The sequence below is a fragment of the Notothenia rossii genome (genome assembly GCF_949606895.1).
Source record: "Notothenia rossii genome assembly, chromosome: 10".
NCBI classification, from domain to species: Eukaryota; Metazoa; Chordata; class Actinopteri; order Perciformes; family Nototheniidae; genus Notothenia; species Notothenia rossii.
The window spans coordinates 23563774-23580281 of record NC_136908.1 but is presented as its reverse complement, the minus strand read 5'-3'; the positions used below and the strand labels follow the sequence as shown (position 1 = coordinate 23580281).

Genomic DNA, 16508 nt, shown 5'->3' with positions numbered 1-16508 from the left:
TCGATTTTGGAGTGAAAATGGAGAAACACTGCACGAACTCTCAAGTCAAAGGAGTCAGCACAGGGGTGAGTAAATCTGGACCACTCGTATCTTTTTCTATATAAGAATACTAAAGCCTATTGTGCGTAAAATGATCGTTATTGTTTTCACGAATAAACAGGTGATGCTAAACCTGAATAGTAACACGATGTTAAGTGAAATCGAGTGGACACTTCATGAGTTTTAATATCAGTTATTGAATACTTGTCATCTTTAAACGTTTTTATTCTTTACATTTCTGCAAAATCAGCAAATGGCTTTTCACGTTTACTTTATATATCCCCGAAAACAATTCATTCGCAGAACTCCAAATCCCAGAGTTCATAGCCTTGTGCAGTGGGCTGATAGGATAAGAAACCACGAGAATAAGGAAGTGTGTGATGCTGTATAACTCAGTGTGTGTGTGTGTGTGTGTGTGTGTGTGTGTGTGTGTGTGTGTGTGTGTGTGTGTGTGTGTGTGTGTGTGTGTGTGTGTGTGTGTGTGTGTGTGTGTGTGTGTGTGTGTGTGTGTGTGTGTGTGTGTGTGTGTGTGTGTGTGTGTGTGTGTGTGTGTGTGTGTGTGTGTGTGTGTGAGTGTGACATATCTGGCTTAATATAAACTTCTTCAATGCTGAATAATGACAAATTATCTACCTGTCCCCTCAGACCACCATCCTGGCTGCCACCTTTAATGGAGGGGTTGTGATTTGCTCAGATTCCAGGGCTTCCATTGGAGGGTGAGGATGGTGTGACCATAAAATACCCTTAAAGTTGCATTTACTTTAAAACACATTCATACAGAATGAAAGGGGGACAGCTTAATACCATGTATGATAAAGATACACAGTGGATACACAAAAGCCAAGCTGTAGGACAAGTAGGATCGTGACAGAACATTCTAAATAAATACATAAATTCTCGTGACCCATTAATGCAGAATAAAGGTACAATGTGTTTCATTCTGTATGTACAAAAGGCCATTTTCAAGTCATGGCTTCATTTTCAGATTAAAATGTGTTTAAATAATATGACAACTTCTCAAGACCTGCATGTTACACCTTTCCAGAAATAAACGACATTTAATTTGATCTTAAAAACGTCTTAAACATTGTTATCGTACATGTTCTTGCTGTGCTACTTTAAACTTCTCCTCCTCAACTCAGAGTGAATTATTGTCCTTTTTACTTCATTACATTTTATTTGTCTCTCTTTAGAGAATATGTTTCCTCTAAGACCATCAACAAGGTGATTCAGGTTCATGACCGGATCTTCTGCTGCATGGCTGGCTCACTGGCAGACGCTCAGGTCGTCATCAAGGCTGCTAAGTATAACTTGTCATTCCACAGGTGCGTGCCACACACACACAACTAATTAAAACATGGGCACACATCGGAAAACATGCTCATCATCACATTTCTACATTGCATTGAAAAAATATGTTATTGATACCACAGGATATCATGGGAGAAAGACAATCATACCAAGATGTGTGCACACAAAATCACAATGCTATACGTACTCCAACACACCTACACACAAACTATAAACACACTTAACTCACTTAACAATAACTCCATAATCCAAGAAATAGAAAAGAAAAGAAATTCAATATTCAAAGTGTTTTAAACTTTAAACAGCACATAGTTTAACATTTGGCCAACCTTTGTTGACCCCCCCTTATCTACAGTGTCCAGATGGAGACCCCTCCTCTGGTAATAGCAGCAGCATCGGTGCTGAAAGAACTGTGTTACCACAACAAAGATGAGCTGCAGGCCGGCTTCATCACAGCAGGCTGGGATAAGAAGAAAGGACCACAGGTGGGGGGTGGTTGTGAAGACAGTCAAACATCTGTGATGGTGGGGGTACACAGGAGCTCCACCTTGCAGCATATAACAACATTACTGATATTCTCCTTCCTTCTCCAGGTGTACGTCGTGTCTCTAGGGGGGATGTTAGTCCCTCAGCTGGTTACCATCGGTGGCTCCGGCAGCACTTACATCTACGGCTACGTTGACGCTAAATACAAACCCAACATGAGCAGAGAGGAATGCCTACAGTTTGCCACTAATGGTACTGTGTCACTTCTAAATACATTAATAAAAGTAGGTCAGGAGGTTATATCAGGATTAGAAATGTTTAACAGGGAAATAGTGTTGTGAGTTCATTAAAATGTGTGTTTGCTTTAATTGAGGTTAAAAAAGTACGACACATTGCACAGAGATTGCTCAGTTGTCTAATTACCTTATTATGTATATTTAAACGGAAGCAACCTTTATTCACTGGAAATATTCCAGAGTTCAGTTTAGAGGAAATGTATGTTAAATATTCAAGACTATGCAGTGTTTCATAATACCGCTCTTTATGAGAACAATGCTTATGTTTGCACTTGAGGAAAGGAGTTCAATTAAATATATTTGTAAGTTTAATTAAAAATGTGTTTATAGTTGTGAGTTGGTGTACAAATGTTACAAACTGAATATGTTGGCTCTTAAGCTTGACCTTTATTTCACCCACTTTTTGTTCCTGTCCTTTTTCCTTCTCTTCCCGCCCTTTCTTCCCCCCTCTCTCCCTGTGCTCACAGCTCTTGCTCTGGCCATGGGCAGAGACAACGTCAGCGGAGGCGTGGCTCACCTGGTGGTGGTCACTGAAACTGGGGTGGAGCATGTGGTTGTTCCTGGAAACAAGCTTCCCAAGTTCCATGATGAGTGACAGCTTCTGAACAACCAATGAAATTACATTTTTGTTTTGTTTGTAGCTTAATGGAGTAATTATTTGAAATCCATAATTTCATTAGTAGCCTACTATGTATAGGACTAGGATTTAGACAGTGCGTCAGTGTATGACTTGTTTATACAAAATGTATACAAAGCTACAAAATTCCACTTAACTCTAAGAATATGTTAATTCCATTATAGACATCTCAATTATGAATAAGGTTATACATGTCTTCTCTGTGTTGAAACCAAATGTTTTGTGTAGAGTGGTTGTAGCCTACTTGAAGAAATATGTGAAATGAGAATAAATAAATAACACATCTTACAAATTGCATTGTTCTTCATCTCTCTTTCTTTGAGTTGTGTGCTTCAAATGTTATAGTTATGTAAACTAAAAGTAGTCGTAAGTCAACTGCATGTTACATCTTTCCATCTAAAAACTACATTTTATGTAAATCTGAAAACTCCTTCAGTTGTCAGGTCCTTTGTAATCACTCATTTTAATACTGCACTTAGGTAAACAATTGTTGTTCTTGTATTTGTAGCCATAAAGTCTAATGCATAGACTACTTTCAGATAACACTGTCCTTCACATTTCAGTGAAGCGCAGCTGTTTGAAACACGGGTTTACAGTTCGCTGCAGAGGAAGGACAATTTAACTTTCAATTTCGATTTAATTCAGGGAAACATGGAGTCGGTCTGATGAGTGATTGTTGAGTTGATTCGGCACGTCGAGCAGTTTAGAATCTTTAGAGGAAACATCCGACAACAAGAGCGTGTATAGTCTAAAACGCTGCTCGGTTGAAGTTTCCGTGTCAGTCCGGTGTCCCCTTCCCTTTCAGACTAAACCATTGTTGTTGTCGTTACCGGAGTCTCACAGTGAATCAGCATGGAGGCAGAAACAGGGCCCGAATGGTTGTCCGAGGAGGTGAAAACCGGAGTAAGTAAGATTTGGACAGTATTTTTGACAGATTTTGTAGCCTGTTGTGTATGTGTAAAGTGCTGAAAACCTGTTATATCTCAGGCCAACTGCCGGCCACATTGTTATGCATGGGATGAATTGTAAATAGCCTATGTATCGATTTTACCTCTGATTACAGACCACAATCATTGCCATAGAGTTCAAAGGAGGGGTCGTGCTGGGGTCTGATTCCCGAGTGTCTGCAGGGTAAGTTTGTACACTAACTCAGCTAAAACACACGTGATTGCTTCACTTCCCATGCAGAATCCTTCCACCTCTCCATATTTCCTCACATGCAGCTTCTCATTAGATTAGATACAACACTGTCATTGTCTCCATAATATACAGTTTAGCATCTAACCAGAAGTGCAAAAGTAAGCTGCAGGTTAATGTAGCCTAAGTATAGTGATCATTTAACAAAAACAGTGAGGGATTAACAATGGTGGAAGAAGTAAAAAAAGTTTAAAAAGTTTAAAAAAAAGTACTTTGTTACAAGTCAAAATCCTGCATTCCAAATCTTACTTAAGTTAAAGTATTAAAGTATCGTTATTAAAATATACTTTCTGCTCTGCCACCTCTCTGCATGTGGTTGTGTTTGTGCATGTCCTCCCCTGTGTGTGTAATGTGTGTAAACACAACTGAGTGGGGAAAGAAATGTCCCTGTAAGGGATTAATAAAGTATGTCTTCTTCTTCTTCTTCTTCTTCTTCTTCTTCTTCTTCTTCTTCTTCTTCTTCTTCTTAATCTTTTAAGCACCAAAACTTAAACTGCTTCCCCCATTTCAGAATTGAGTTACAGGGTTTCTATTTTGATTATTCATGTGTTTTTTTAACAACTGTAGAGCTAATTTGAATTACTTGATAAACTGCTGCTGGCTATCTTAACCTATAAATATGTTACAAGTTTATTTAATCATTGAATTAGATTTTGTATTAGCTAATAATATAACCTAAAAAGCAGATAGTAACCAAAGCTGTCAAATAAATGTATTGTAAAAAGTACAATATTGGCTTCTAAAATGTAGTGGAGTAAAGTAGCGTAAACTGAAAATACTCAGAAAATTAACAAAGTACCTTAAAATTATACTTAAGTATACTTGAGTGAATGTACTTTTGTACTATCCAACACTGGGGATTACATTTATGTATTTACCATGTGAATACCCCTTATAACAAACACTTGTTGAGGTGAACTACCTCTCTGAAAGGTCCCAATGTGTTCATTTTGATGGGCTGTCTTCTGAGTGGTTAAACATTGCTAATGGTGTTCCTCAAGGTTCTGTTTTAGGTCCACTTTTATTCTCTATGTATATCAATAGTTTAGGTGAAAATGTGGATGAAGCTACTTTACATTTTTATGCGGATGATACCGTGATGTACTGTGCAGGTCCCTCCATTAAGGACGCTGGTGTTAAATTAAAGGCTGTTTTTAACATTATTCAGACTCAGCTTAAGCTTCTTTTAAATGTTGATAAAACCAAGGTAATGCTCTTTTCTAAAGCTAAAAAGACTACAGACACTGCTTTGGATATTGTTACTATGCAAGGACAAGTACTCAAAGTGGTTATCTCTTATAAATACCTAGGTATCTGGCTTGATGATTGTCTTACTTTTAAACTGCAGGTCATTAATATGCTTAAAAAGCTGAGGGTTAGACTAGGTTTCTTTTTCAGAAACAAGTCCTGTTTCTCATTTGAAGCCAGGAAAAGGCTAGTCACTGTGACCTTTGTACCTGTGCTGGACGATGGTGATTTGATCTATATGAATGCACCTGCCCATTGCCTGGAAAAGTTAGATGACGCATATCACAGTGCCCTGAGATTTGTTACTAACTGTAAAGCACTTACTCATCACTGTACCCTGTATGCCAGGGCAGGTCTGCCTTCACTAACTGTACGGAGGCTCAGTCATTGGTACATGTTCATCTACAAAACCATGTTGGGTAAACTACCTTTTTATATCTGCTCTCTGATCTCTCGACGAATTGAAAGTACTTATTGCCTGAGATCTCATAATGTTGTTTTATTAAATGTGCCAAGTGCTAGGACTGTCTTAGGGAAAAAAGCTTTTAGTTGTGCAGCTCCACTAAATTGGAACAGTCTGCAAACATGTTTAAAACTGAGCACTTTGGTTCCCCTGCATCATTTAAAAACTCGGCTGGGTGACATGCTGTTTGATGCTCATGGTACCTGTCACTGTAAATAGAGTTTGTAAACTGTACCCTGTACATCATGTTGTATGTCATCCTTATATTTGTTCTGTTGTTTTTATGTTACATGTGTAACTAATGTCCTGCAGATCACCCTTGAAAAAGAGATCTTTTGATCTTTTTGGTTAAATAAAGGCTACAAACAAACAAACAAACTTCTTTGTCCCTCCATCCAGGGCATCAGTGGTGAACAGGGTGATGAACAAGTTGTCTCCTCTCCATGACAAGATCTACTGTGCTCTGTCAGGCTCTGCAGCGGACGCCCAGACCATCGCTGAGATGGTCAACTACCAGCTGGATGTTCACAGGTAACTACACACTCAAAGAATTGAAAAGATATCAGCTGGCTTTCCTAGTGTCCATAACTCAAACACCACACACATTGTTTGTCTCTTTGTTTTTATGAAAGACGCTGTCACCATATGTTTCTTTATGTCTTTCTTTATCAGTATTGAAATAGATAAGGACCCAAAGGTTTGCTCGGCTGCCACCCTGGTGAGGAACATCTCATACAAGTACAAGGAGGAGCTGTCAGCACATCTCATTGTGGCCGGCTGGGACAGAAGAGATGGAGGACAGGTCAGTAACACAGGTTGGCTTAAACGCTGAGATCACTGAGAAAAATAATGTTAACAGCCCATTTTGAAGTGTGCTTGTATGAGTTACATATCTATGATATGTGTCTGGAGAATCACACAGAGGTTACAGCAAAACAGAATTCAGCCATCTAAAAAAGGCCCACATAAAAAAATTAATGTTTTAAGTTTACACTATATTTAGCATTTTTTCTCGTCTTTACCTTGCTGTAAGATGCCATTAAGCCACCATAATCTATTAAGAAAACATACTTTTTTGCTCATTTATAGTCTACTGATGACGCAGCTTAGACAAACAACTCCTGTGTTATATGAGGTCAAATTCAACAGAGTCTGGTGGCTTTGAAGAGAGCATATAACAGCTATGTTCCCACTCTGAAAGGGCTGTTTCATGGCAAGATTAATCAGCAAAAACATTTTAAATATATCACTCACATAAACTGATATAGATTTTTAATGTTAGGTCTTTATTTTAGGTGGCTCAAATATTTTTTTTCTGACTGCCCCATGCACATTAGTACACTGCTTAGCATCCGTGCAGTAACTCCTGTCTGTTTCTCCAAACTAGGGGCTTTCAGAACACAATATTTGTAATCCACTGACTAATTATAGAGATCTCATACAACCCCACTTCAAAAAATAAAAAACTATCCATATAAAGGATCAAAATAATGTACCTGCAACCTCTGCTTAAGTGACCCTGATGGCGCTCAATAGACAGACAGGCAGCTGCTGATGTAGCTGCTGGATGCATTGAACAAAATATTTTATCTAGCTAAAAGATGGGTGTCATAATAAGTGTCATAATATGACAATAATGTGATCTGTCTTGCTCCTCTCTGCCCTTTGACCTTTTCCAGGTGTTTGCGACTCTGAATGGACTCCTGACCAGGCAGCCTTTTGCAGTCGGTGGCTCTGGCAGCTCTTATGTTTATGGATTTGTTGATGCTGAGTATCGCAAGGACATGGCCAAGGAAGAGTGCCAGCAGTTTGTTATCAACAGTAGGTTTTTACCGCCCAGAAAGTTTTTTTTTGTTTTGTCCACATTTTGTAGGATAGAGTAAGGGAAACCTGACACTTGTACTGGCTGCTTAGAAGAGCTATAGCTATTCAACAGTGTTATGTTGTATAAAACATGTTGTCCTATAAAGATTCTCCTCCAATCTAAACCCTTATCTTATTGTCTTTCTCTCTTGTAGCGCTGGCTTTGGCAATGAACCGCGATGGCTCCAGTGGCGGCGTGGCCTATATTGTCTCTATTGATGAACATGGTGCAGAGGAGAAGGTCGTTCTGGGAAATGACTTACCCACCTTCTTTGATCAGTGAACAATATACATTTTTGCTCAGCTGCTAACTAACTTATCTTGAAAAGGATATTGGACAAGACTACTTTTTACTTATACATTTAATCTTAACGTTTCTTCAAGTGAAATGTCATTATTTATGTTATCTTAAAGCTGATGGTTCCCTTGCATCATATAAACCTGATTTGGTTTATTATCTCACCAGAGTGCTGTTAGCTATGTCCCTTTACCAAATTTTGGACAGCTTCAGGATAAGACACATAAATTGTCACTATGTCTATCCTCAAATTATCTTTTTCTCTAGCCCCTGGGTCTTCAGATGCCAATTACGTATTTTAAACTTGTTGAAAGACTCATTATTCATTCCATGAATCTGAAACGTGACAACATGACTACCAATGTGTGTGTACTGGTGGCAGAGAAAAAGTAAATAGGACAAAACCTGCAAAACCCATACAATTATTTTAGTCTCTTTATAAATAGTCCCACAGAAACACATTCTATAATTAGCAGCAACAGCAAGTCTTACAAAGACATCCCAAAAAGTATAAAAAAACATTTGTTTGAGTACTACAAAAGTGTGTCACCCTCCACGGTTAGCAACTGCTCAGTCATCACAGTAATAAAACCAGATTAAGATGCCTGGTTGATGTTTGGTTAAACATACATACATGTATGAGTAATGCATAGTGTCCATGCATTATTTTATGTAAAGGATGTAACACTTAAAATGGAATAAAAGCCTTTTATTGAAAAATGTTCTTTTTGATGTCTCTTCTTAACAAGAAACCATTCTTTATAAACTATTGTTTCTGCTGTCAAATGCCAAAGTGTTAATCCAGGTGAAAAAGATGGGGATGATGATTAAGATAGCAATAATTAGAAGATACAAAATAATCATGTGTGTAATCAATACGTTTTAGAATTCAAAATTGTCTTTATTCAGAATTCAGTATAACCAGGGCCTTCCCTCCCTACAGGCCGATCATGCAGGATGCATGGGGCCTCACATTGCGCAGGGGGCCTTGCGTAGAGGGCCTTGCGCAGGGCCCTTGCGCAGGGGGCCTCGACTTATGAGCTCGGCTTGTGCGCAGTTCTCAGCGCAGTTCTCCGCTATAACTGGATGGCCTACCTGCCTGTCAGCCTTCCATCTGTGCACAAACTTATCTCGTGCCCTCATTGGTCATGTGCGCATTCGTGTGTGTTGGAGGAAGGGCTCTGTGAGGAGGTGGCAGATGGGTATTTTCAAATGCTAGCGCACTCGAGCTGGTTTCTCCAAAATTACCTACCCCACCTTTAACTCCTAATGTTATGCCCCTAATATGGGGAAAATATAAGACAAAGGAAACAGAGACGATGTTAGCTTGCTTCAAGTCTTATGTATTATGCCCGCCAACAACATGGTACACATAGCACGCTGTATAATACAGAACATGGATTCTTGATATAAAACAACCACTAACAATGCGCGTACTGCAAACATACATCCAATTTAACACACAAGATGTCACTTTTTAAATGCACAGTACAAACATACATATCCAAATTAACACCCAAACTCCCCTTCTTGGAGCTAAACTACACTATCATAGCTAGCTGCGCTAGCATAGCTAACGGCGCTCGCAAAGCTAGCATACACAGCTACAACAATTACAGAACCTAGAGAAACCCTCCAAAAATACCTCTAACAACTATCACTATTCACATTAATATTATACACAGTCAGTCTACATATATAACGTTTCTCACGGATGAACTCACCTAATATGGGGAAAATATAAGACAAAGGAAACAGAGACGATGTTAGCTTGCTTCAAGTCTTATGTATTATGCACCCGCGGCAAGCAACACGCGCCCTCTGCTGGACAGACCCGGAAGGTCATCAACCATGACTTATATCTATTACACTAACAGTCATCATCATGTCAACCACAACACAGAGAAATACTGATAGAAATGTGTATGTAGTTGTTGATAAATTGCTGATAGAGGGAACTACATTTGAATACAGATTTAAGAAATATCAGTTTTTGAGCATGTAATAAGCATATTTTGTCTTGACTCTATTACAACTATATTATCATAAAATAATATAGTATTTATATTATTGAATTGATTATGATTATTATTATTATTATTATTATTAGTAGTAGTAGTAGTAGTAGTAGTAGTAGTAGTAGTAGTAGTTTATTTGCATTAATTATATTGGGGGGGGGGGGCTCATCTCGTAATGTTGCTTGGGGCCCCAAGTTGGCCAGGGACGGCCCTGAGTATAACCAATGCCGTTTGGATTTCAGGGAAACCCCTTGTACTGCCAAAAAACGAAAATGAAAGTAGATGAAAAGTTCTGAAAACACTGGTCTCGCAGCATAGCAGGTCATTTAAGGACGACTGTTAGTGAAAATGGCAGCCAGTACAGTATTTAGAAAAGTCTTTGCTTTAATTTTAGCAGTTTTTGTCGACATTTCCTTCTTTCATTTATCGGGGTTAGTCGTGAACCACAGGGTGTTTGGACATCTTGCGCGACTCTGGGTGTCTGCGGCTCTCCGGTGTTTGGCACTGACTGCTGTTACTCTGCTCAGCCTCAGAGATGTCCGACCGTTAGTGTTTCGGGTTATATTTACACACAGTCTGCTGCCTGCGGTGCTGGAGACCGGGACCAGAGTGCTCTACCACGAGGAGACCCAGTGTGGCATGTTGGCGGATCTGCGCTGCTGGCTGATGTGCGCCGGGGCGTCGCTGGCTGGGGCTCTGTTTTGGGAGATCACCATCCCGGACACCGAAGATGCAGCCGCCGGTAAAGAGAAGAGGCAGAAAGCTCGAGTGCTGTTTGTGAGAGTCCTGCACCTGTACAGACCCGACTCTCTGCTGCTGTTGGGAGGACTTGTGTTCCTGACGCTGGCTGTTATCTGTAAGTAGGATTATATTACAGCAGGTGCTGATGATGAAGATGATGATGATGATTTCAGACATGCTAATTAAATGAAAAGTTAAAAACACATATTAATAGCTTTAAATGCTTATCATTTAATTCTAAATATGGTAGTATAATCAGTACTTTTGCAATACACATGACCATGATGATAATCTAATGATTTCAAGAAGAATATGAAGATGGAGCTTTATTATTTTAAATTCAGTTTTCCACTCTGTTTTTTTACATGCACCTTATGTACATACAAATACACACAGTTATATTCACACATGCATATGCATCGAGAGGATCCAGAGCGGAGAGGTAGCCAGACTCACCAGCGCCAGGAACTATAGTTGGGTGTCAGGGTGGGGGTGCATTGCTCAAGGGCACCTCGGCAGTGGTGAACTGGCTCCTCTCCAGTACCAGTCCACACTCCATATTGTTTTGGTCCGACCGGGACGTGAACCGGCAACCCTTCGGCCCAGAGTCCAAGTCCCTATTGAACCACTGAGCTGATGTATCTAAATCTCTCTTTATGTTTCTTATTCGGTGTACTTGTGTGTCCCCTCAGGTCAGATGTTCATCCCGTTCTACACTGGGAGAGTCATTGACATCCTTGGCAGTCAGTACCAGCACACTGAATTCATATCTGCACTCCTCTTCATGGGGCTGTACTCTCTGGGAAGGTACGTGGCACCGTTTTTTCTCCACATTCATGATCCAGCAGCATGTGTCCAGGCTCACAGGTGAGCATCTAACAACTGAACTCTCTTTGATTTGTCAGCTCTGTGAGTGCAGGCTGCAGAGGAGGTCTCTTACTTTGTGCCATCAGTGCCTTCGCATGCAGAGTGAAAGCCAAGCTGTTTGGGGCTTTGACCAAACAGGAAATTGGATTCTTTGAGGCCGTAAAGACAGGTAAGGATCGTATAATTTTACATGCAAATACACTGTATGAATAATAGGAAACTGCACATTAAGGACATGGGACTACTGTGGATCTGTAACTTATTACAACTTATGTAACTTATTTTGTAGTAAAAAAACATTTTTAAAAAGCGATTTTTGGAAGTAGTGAATCCACTCAGAATCTTAGAAAAATAAATCCAGATCCTTACATGGATTTCCCCCCCACCTCTATAAACGAAAGAACAAATAAGATAATAATAACATACAGTTGGCCAACTCAAAGACAGGAGGACATTCAGACCAAAATACACCAGAGTAGCACATGACAGAAATATTGTATTATTATACTATTTTGTATTTTTTTTTCTGTCTAGGTGAAATTACATCCAGGTTGTCGAAAGACACCAACTTGATGGGGAGAACAGTGGGTCTGAATGTCAATGTGCTGCTGAGGACATTCATCAAGACAATGGGCATGATCTCCCTGATGATGAATCTGTCATGGAAGCTCACATTCCTTGTGTTGATGGAGACGCCTATCACTGGCCTTATTCAGAACATCTATGACACTCACTACCAGGTAAAAGCAGGTTCATAACTATATGATATCCATTACCAAACAGATTTTCTCTATCGTACTTATTGAATTGAGGTAGTGGAAAAATCACTTAATTATCCTTCTTCTTTATCCTTCCCTCAGCGCCTGTCCCTTGCGGTGCAGGACTCAATGGCTCTGTCAAATGAAGTTGCAAATGAGGTAGTATCCGGTATTCATGCGGTCCGAAGCTTTAACACAGAAAAACAAGAGGCTCAGCGCTATGACGACCGCCTGATGGAAACACACACACTGAGGACCCGCCGGGACACTGTCAGGGCCATTTACCTGCTCGCACGGAGGGTGAGAAGTTTTGAATGTTTTGGAGAATTGTGTTTTTTGGAGACCGGTGTTGCTCCTTTAATTGTATATCACCCTATTAAACAGTTGTTCTTCCTGTGTGTGTGTGTGTGTGTGTGTGTGTGTGTGTGTGTGTGTGTGTGTGTGTGTGTGTGTGTGTGTGTGTGTGTGTTTACAGTTAACAGGGCTGGTCATGCAGGTCCTCATGTTGTATTATGGCCGGCTGTTCATCCGGAGTGGACAGATGACCACTGGCAACCTGGTTTCCTTCATCCTCTACCAGTCAGACCTGGGAGAAAACATCAGGGTAAATACACTGCTTTGTTGTGCATACACATACACTAGACTAATTTTAAGGTGATTAAAATAAATGTTCCGAGGTTACTTTTAAAATAAAAGTATCTTTCATGTCATCACGAAGGAGAGTCTGTAGGCTAATAGCTTTAAGCATGTCTAATGAAAGTGTCAGGCCATGTCCCAAAATGCTTGCTCGCATTCATATTTCCATTTTACATACTGCAACTCTGGATCCATAAATAAAATATGTGATCATTTTTATGACTGCCTTGTTTCAGACACTTACCTACATCTTTGGCGATATGCTAAACTCGGTGGGGGCTGCTGGGAAGGTCTTTGAGTACCTGGACCGAAAACCTCAGGTCAGCACGGAGGGAAAACTCAAACCGGATCAGCTGACAGGAGACGTCAGCTTCCGTGGCGTCAACTTTGCCTATCCAGCATCCCCCAACAAAAAAGTGCTGCAGGTGAGGCCTGAATGCAAGGTATTAAAAGGGGAATTCTTCAGTTTGGATTTGTACATTTCTTGATTTTTTAAATTACATTTATTGTGGAAAATAAACAATATGGCAATAGAAAAAGTGGATGAATTACTGAGTATCGCCTTAAAATGTATTTACAGTTACCTATGAACTCATGCATAGTAGATTACAGACATATTACAGACACAACACTCAGATTTACTTGTTCATTGTCACCTTCAGGACTTCTCTTTGGAGCTGAAGGCAGGTCAGATGACGGCACTGGTGGGTCCATCCGGAGAAGGGAAGAGCACCTGTGTGAGTCTGCTGGAGCGGTACTATGAGCAGCAGGATGGAGAAATCCTATTGGACAATGAACCACTGAAGTCTTATGACCACCGTTTCCTCCACAAGAAGGTAATAAACTGCTTTTTCAGAAGATGTTCCACCCTTTTCTCTCTTTTATCTGTGATTTAATTGTTTAATATTTCCTTAATTTACTACATCAGTATTAAATTATTCAACTGGGAGGCATCTATTGTTAACGAAGTACAGACAACAATTTAAACATATTTAGATAAGAATGCAGTTCATCTGTGACCCAGGGCGCGTAATGGGTGATGGGCCTGATGAGTCAACTGTGGAAGAACTTAGGTGATACACACCTGCTGAATACACCAAGTGTGTGTCCTTTTTGAGGGCTAAACTGTACAAATGTAGGCAAGCACTAAGCATTCATCCTACAATGCCCTCAAATGATCTTTCCCTCCAACTTTCTGAAGACTTTCTTATTGTTTGGGCCGTCAAGAACAAGCTAAAATCAATGCATATCTAATTGTGACAGAAGATTCTACTGTGGATTTAGTTTTCATATTTCATGAGTTATTCATTCAGCTGACGAGAGTGTGTTTTATAGATTGCAGTGGTGAGCCAGCAGCCTGTGCTCTTCTCAGGCTCCATCAGAGACAACATCGCCTACGGGGTTGCTGAATGCTCATTGGGTGAGATCCAGGAAGCAGCACGCAAAGCCAACGCCCATGACTTCATTAACCAACTGGAGAAAGGATATGACACAGGTAAACTCTTTTAACCAACCTACATGCCATTGCACATGCCTGAGAGCCTACATACAGTAAAAACATGAAAGATCAAATTTGGTTAAATGAGACAAGAAATGTTTCTTTAAAACATATTATTTATTTATTTTGTACGATAATCTACTAACCTTTATTATTTGAAATATTAAATCCTCCTGTCTTTTCTGCATCTGTGTTACACTTTGAACCTCAAGCTGTTATTGATGTTATTTTATAATGTCCTTTTCTCAGAGGTGGGTGAGGGTGGCGGGCAGTTAGCCAAAAGCGAGAGGCAGCGGATCGCCATTGCTCGAGCCCTGGTCAGACAGCCACAGGTCCTCATTCTGGATGAAATTACCAGCTCTCTGGACCCTGAGAGCGAAAATAAGGTATGCAGCAACTTCTAAATGCAGTGTCCGTTTGTGGTCCCTTCAAGGCCGCAAGCGTCTGGAATCCTATTGCAAATAAGTTTCTTAACATAAGTTAAATAGTGAGTTATATGTAGATAAAGACCTGAAGACCCTTTAATATACCATTTATTGTGCGCAAGTGTTCTCCTGTTGCCCAAACAATAGGTGGTCATTTCTGATTTAAATCATAGAGTATTTCATAGATATATTTAAGTGCTGCACAGGTGTTAAAAAAGTGCTCACAGATTGGTCAGTTTTTCTAGAAGAAGTTGTCTGTTTTAGAGTTTCCAGAAGTGAAATCAAGACTTGATTTACATAAAATATTCACATTTGTGTTACTCAACAAAAAAAAGAATTTGCAAAAAGAAATGCCTGAAAAAAAAGATTGATTTGCATTGCTTCCCTTAATTATATGTTGATTGTTATGTGTGTGTACCTGCTTAGGGACTGCATATGTAAATGAGCTTAATCTGGCATAAATCCTCTCTTTTTTTTTTAAATGAATGGTTTTTTATACATGTGAGCTAGTTATAGTGCAAAATCAATCATACACGCCAATTGTATTTCACTGCTCTAAAGATAAAAGACAAGTTAGTCATGAAAAAAAATGTATTTTTATAACCGATCATAAAAAAAATCCACTGTTATGCATGAATTCTTTAATTTCTCACTGACACCCACTCATATTCATTCTCAGCACATTAAATTAATAAAATAAGTTACATCATTTCATCAGACCTTTAGTATCTCATTCAGAAAAATATAAATAATATAACTTAATGTAGCGTCTACCTAAAAACAATCCACTGAAAGACAATGAAATAATGCATATTTCTGGCATTGACTCTGCACAGATTCAGCAGGCCCTGGCTAGTTGTCCCAACCAGACCCTGCTGGTGATCGCTCACAGGCTGAAGACCATTGAGAAGGCCCATCAGATTGTCCTGATCGGGGACGGCCAAGTTCAGGAACGAGGGACTCACCAGGACCTGATGGAGGAGAAGGGGAGATACTACAAACTGAGAGAGAAGCTGTTTACCGAGGGAAACTCCCCTCAATGACAGACAGCTGCCACTGAGCAGAGGCTCAATGTGTGGAAGATAATTGTTCTGTATATAAATGCAGCATGTATTTATTTTGTAAATATTGAAAAAGAAAGAATGGGCCTCTACGTTGTTTTAGTTATATTCTGTAATGTGGCCTAATAGTTTACTTTAAATCGTATTTTGAAATCACCTTTTGTATTGTAAAAATCCTTAAATTCAATACATTCCATTTTCTCATAGATGCGTGACCACAATCATTTTGTTCCATTTCATGTCCTTGTATAAATGTTGGACATGACAGCACAACGTTGGGCTATAAAATATTCCTTTATTATCAGACCGGCCAAAGGTTATCTCACAGGTGTGTCTAAATAAAAGATTGATCAACAGTATCAGACGTTTTGATTGTCTCAGTTAACTCCTGCTATAACATCAGTCAAACCATATCTAAATGTTTTTGAGGTTTTTTTCCAACTATTTGTCACATAGATATATATATGTCCTTTTACTAAACATTCATGGGATAAAATTAAATCCAGAGCAGTGTGTTATGTACAGTACAACAATGTGCATTTAGGATATGTTTTCTTTTTTATCATATATCATTGTGCTTTTTATTCATTTCTGGTTTTAAGCTGCTCAAACACAATGGAGACTGTGTTTTATTGTCAGAGCTGACCTGGAAAGTCCCTGGCAAGA

General features: G+C 39.5%; 3 protein-coding genes across 3 annotated transcripts; all 3 read left to right on the top strand.

The window, feature by feature from the left end:
• Positions 1–3: 3 nt before the first annotated feature.
• psmb12 (proteasome 20S subunit beta 12) lies at positions 4–3064 on the top strand. The gene is made up of 6 exons (XM_079655568.1): positions 4–65; positions 685–755; positions 1233–1364; positions 1706–1835; positions 1944–2088; positions 2600–3064. The coding sequence occupies exons 1-6, from the start codon at positions 18–20 to the stop codon at positions 2725–2727; spliced, it is 654 nt and encodes a 217-aa protein (XP_079511694.1). The 5' UTR covers positions 4–17; the 3' UTR covers positions 2728–3064.
• A 252-nt stretch (positions 3065–3316) lies between these two features.
• Positions 3317–8558, top strand: psmb9a (proteasome 20S subunit beta 9a). The gene is made up of 6 exons (XM_079655570.1): positions 3317–3672; positions 3833–3900; positions 6077–6208; positions 6350–6479; positions 7357–7498; positions 7696–8558. Exons 1-6 carry the CDS (start codon positions 3622–3624, stop codon positions 7821–7823), a joined length of 651 nt encoding a protein of 216 aa, XP_079511696.1. The 5' UTR covers positions 3317–3621; the 3' UTR covers positions 7824–8558.
• A 1469-nt stretch (positions 8559–10027) lies between these two features.
• tap2a (transporter associated with antigen processing, subunit type a) lies at positions 10028–16201 on the top strand. The gene is made up of 11 exons (XM_079655333.1): positions 10028–10712; positions 11290–11404; positions 11503–11633; positions 11999–12204; positions 12325–12522; positions 12698–12826; positions 13095–13283; positions 13521–13694; positions 14194–14353; positions 14606–14742; positions 15618–16201. Exons 1-11 carry the CDS (start codon positions 10205–10207, stop codon positions 15822–15824), a joined length of 2154 nt encoding a protein of 717 aa, XP_079511459.1. The 5' UTR covers positions 10028–10204; the 3' UTR covers positions 15825–16201.
• Positions 16202–16508: the final 307 nt, after the last annotated feature.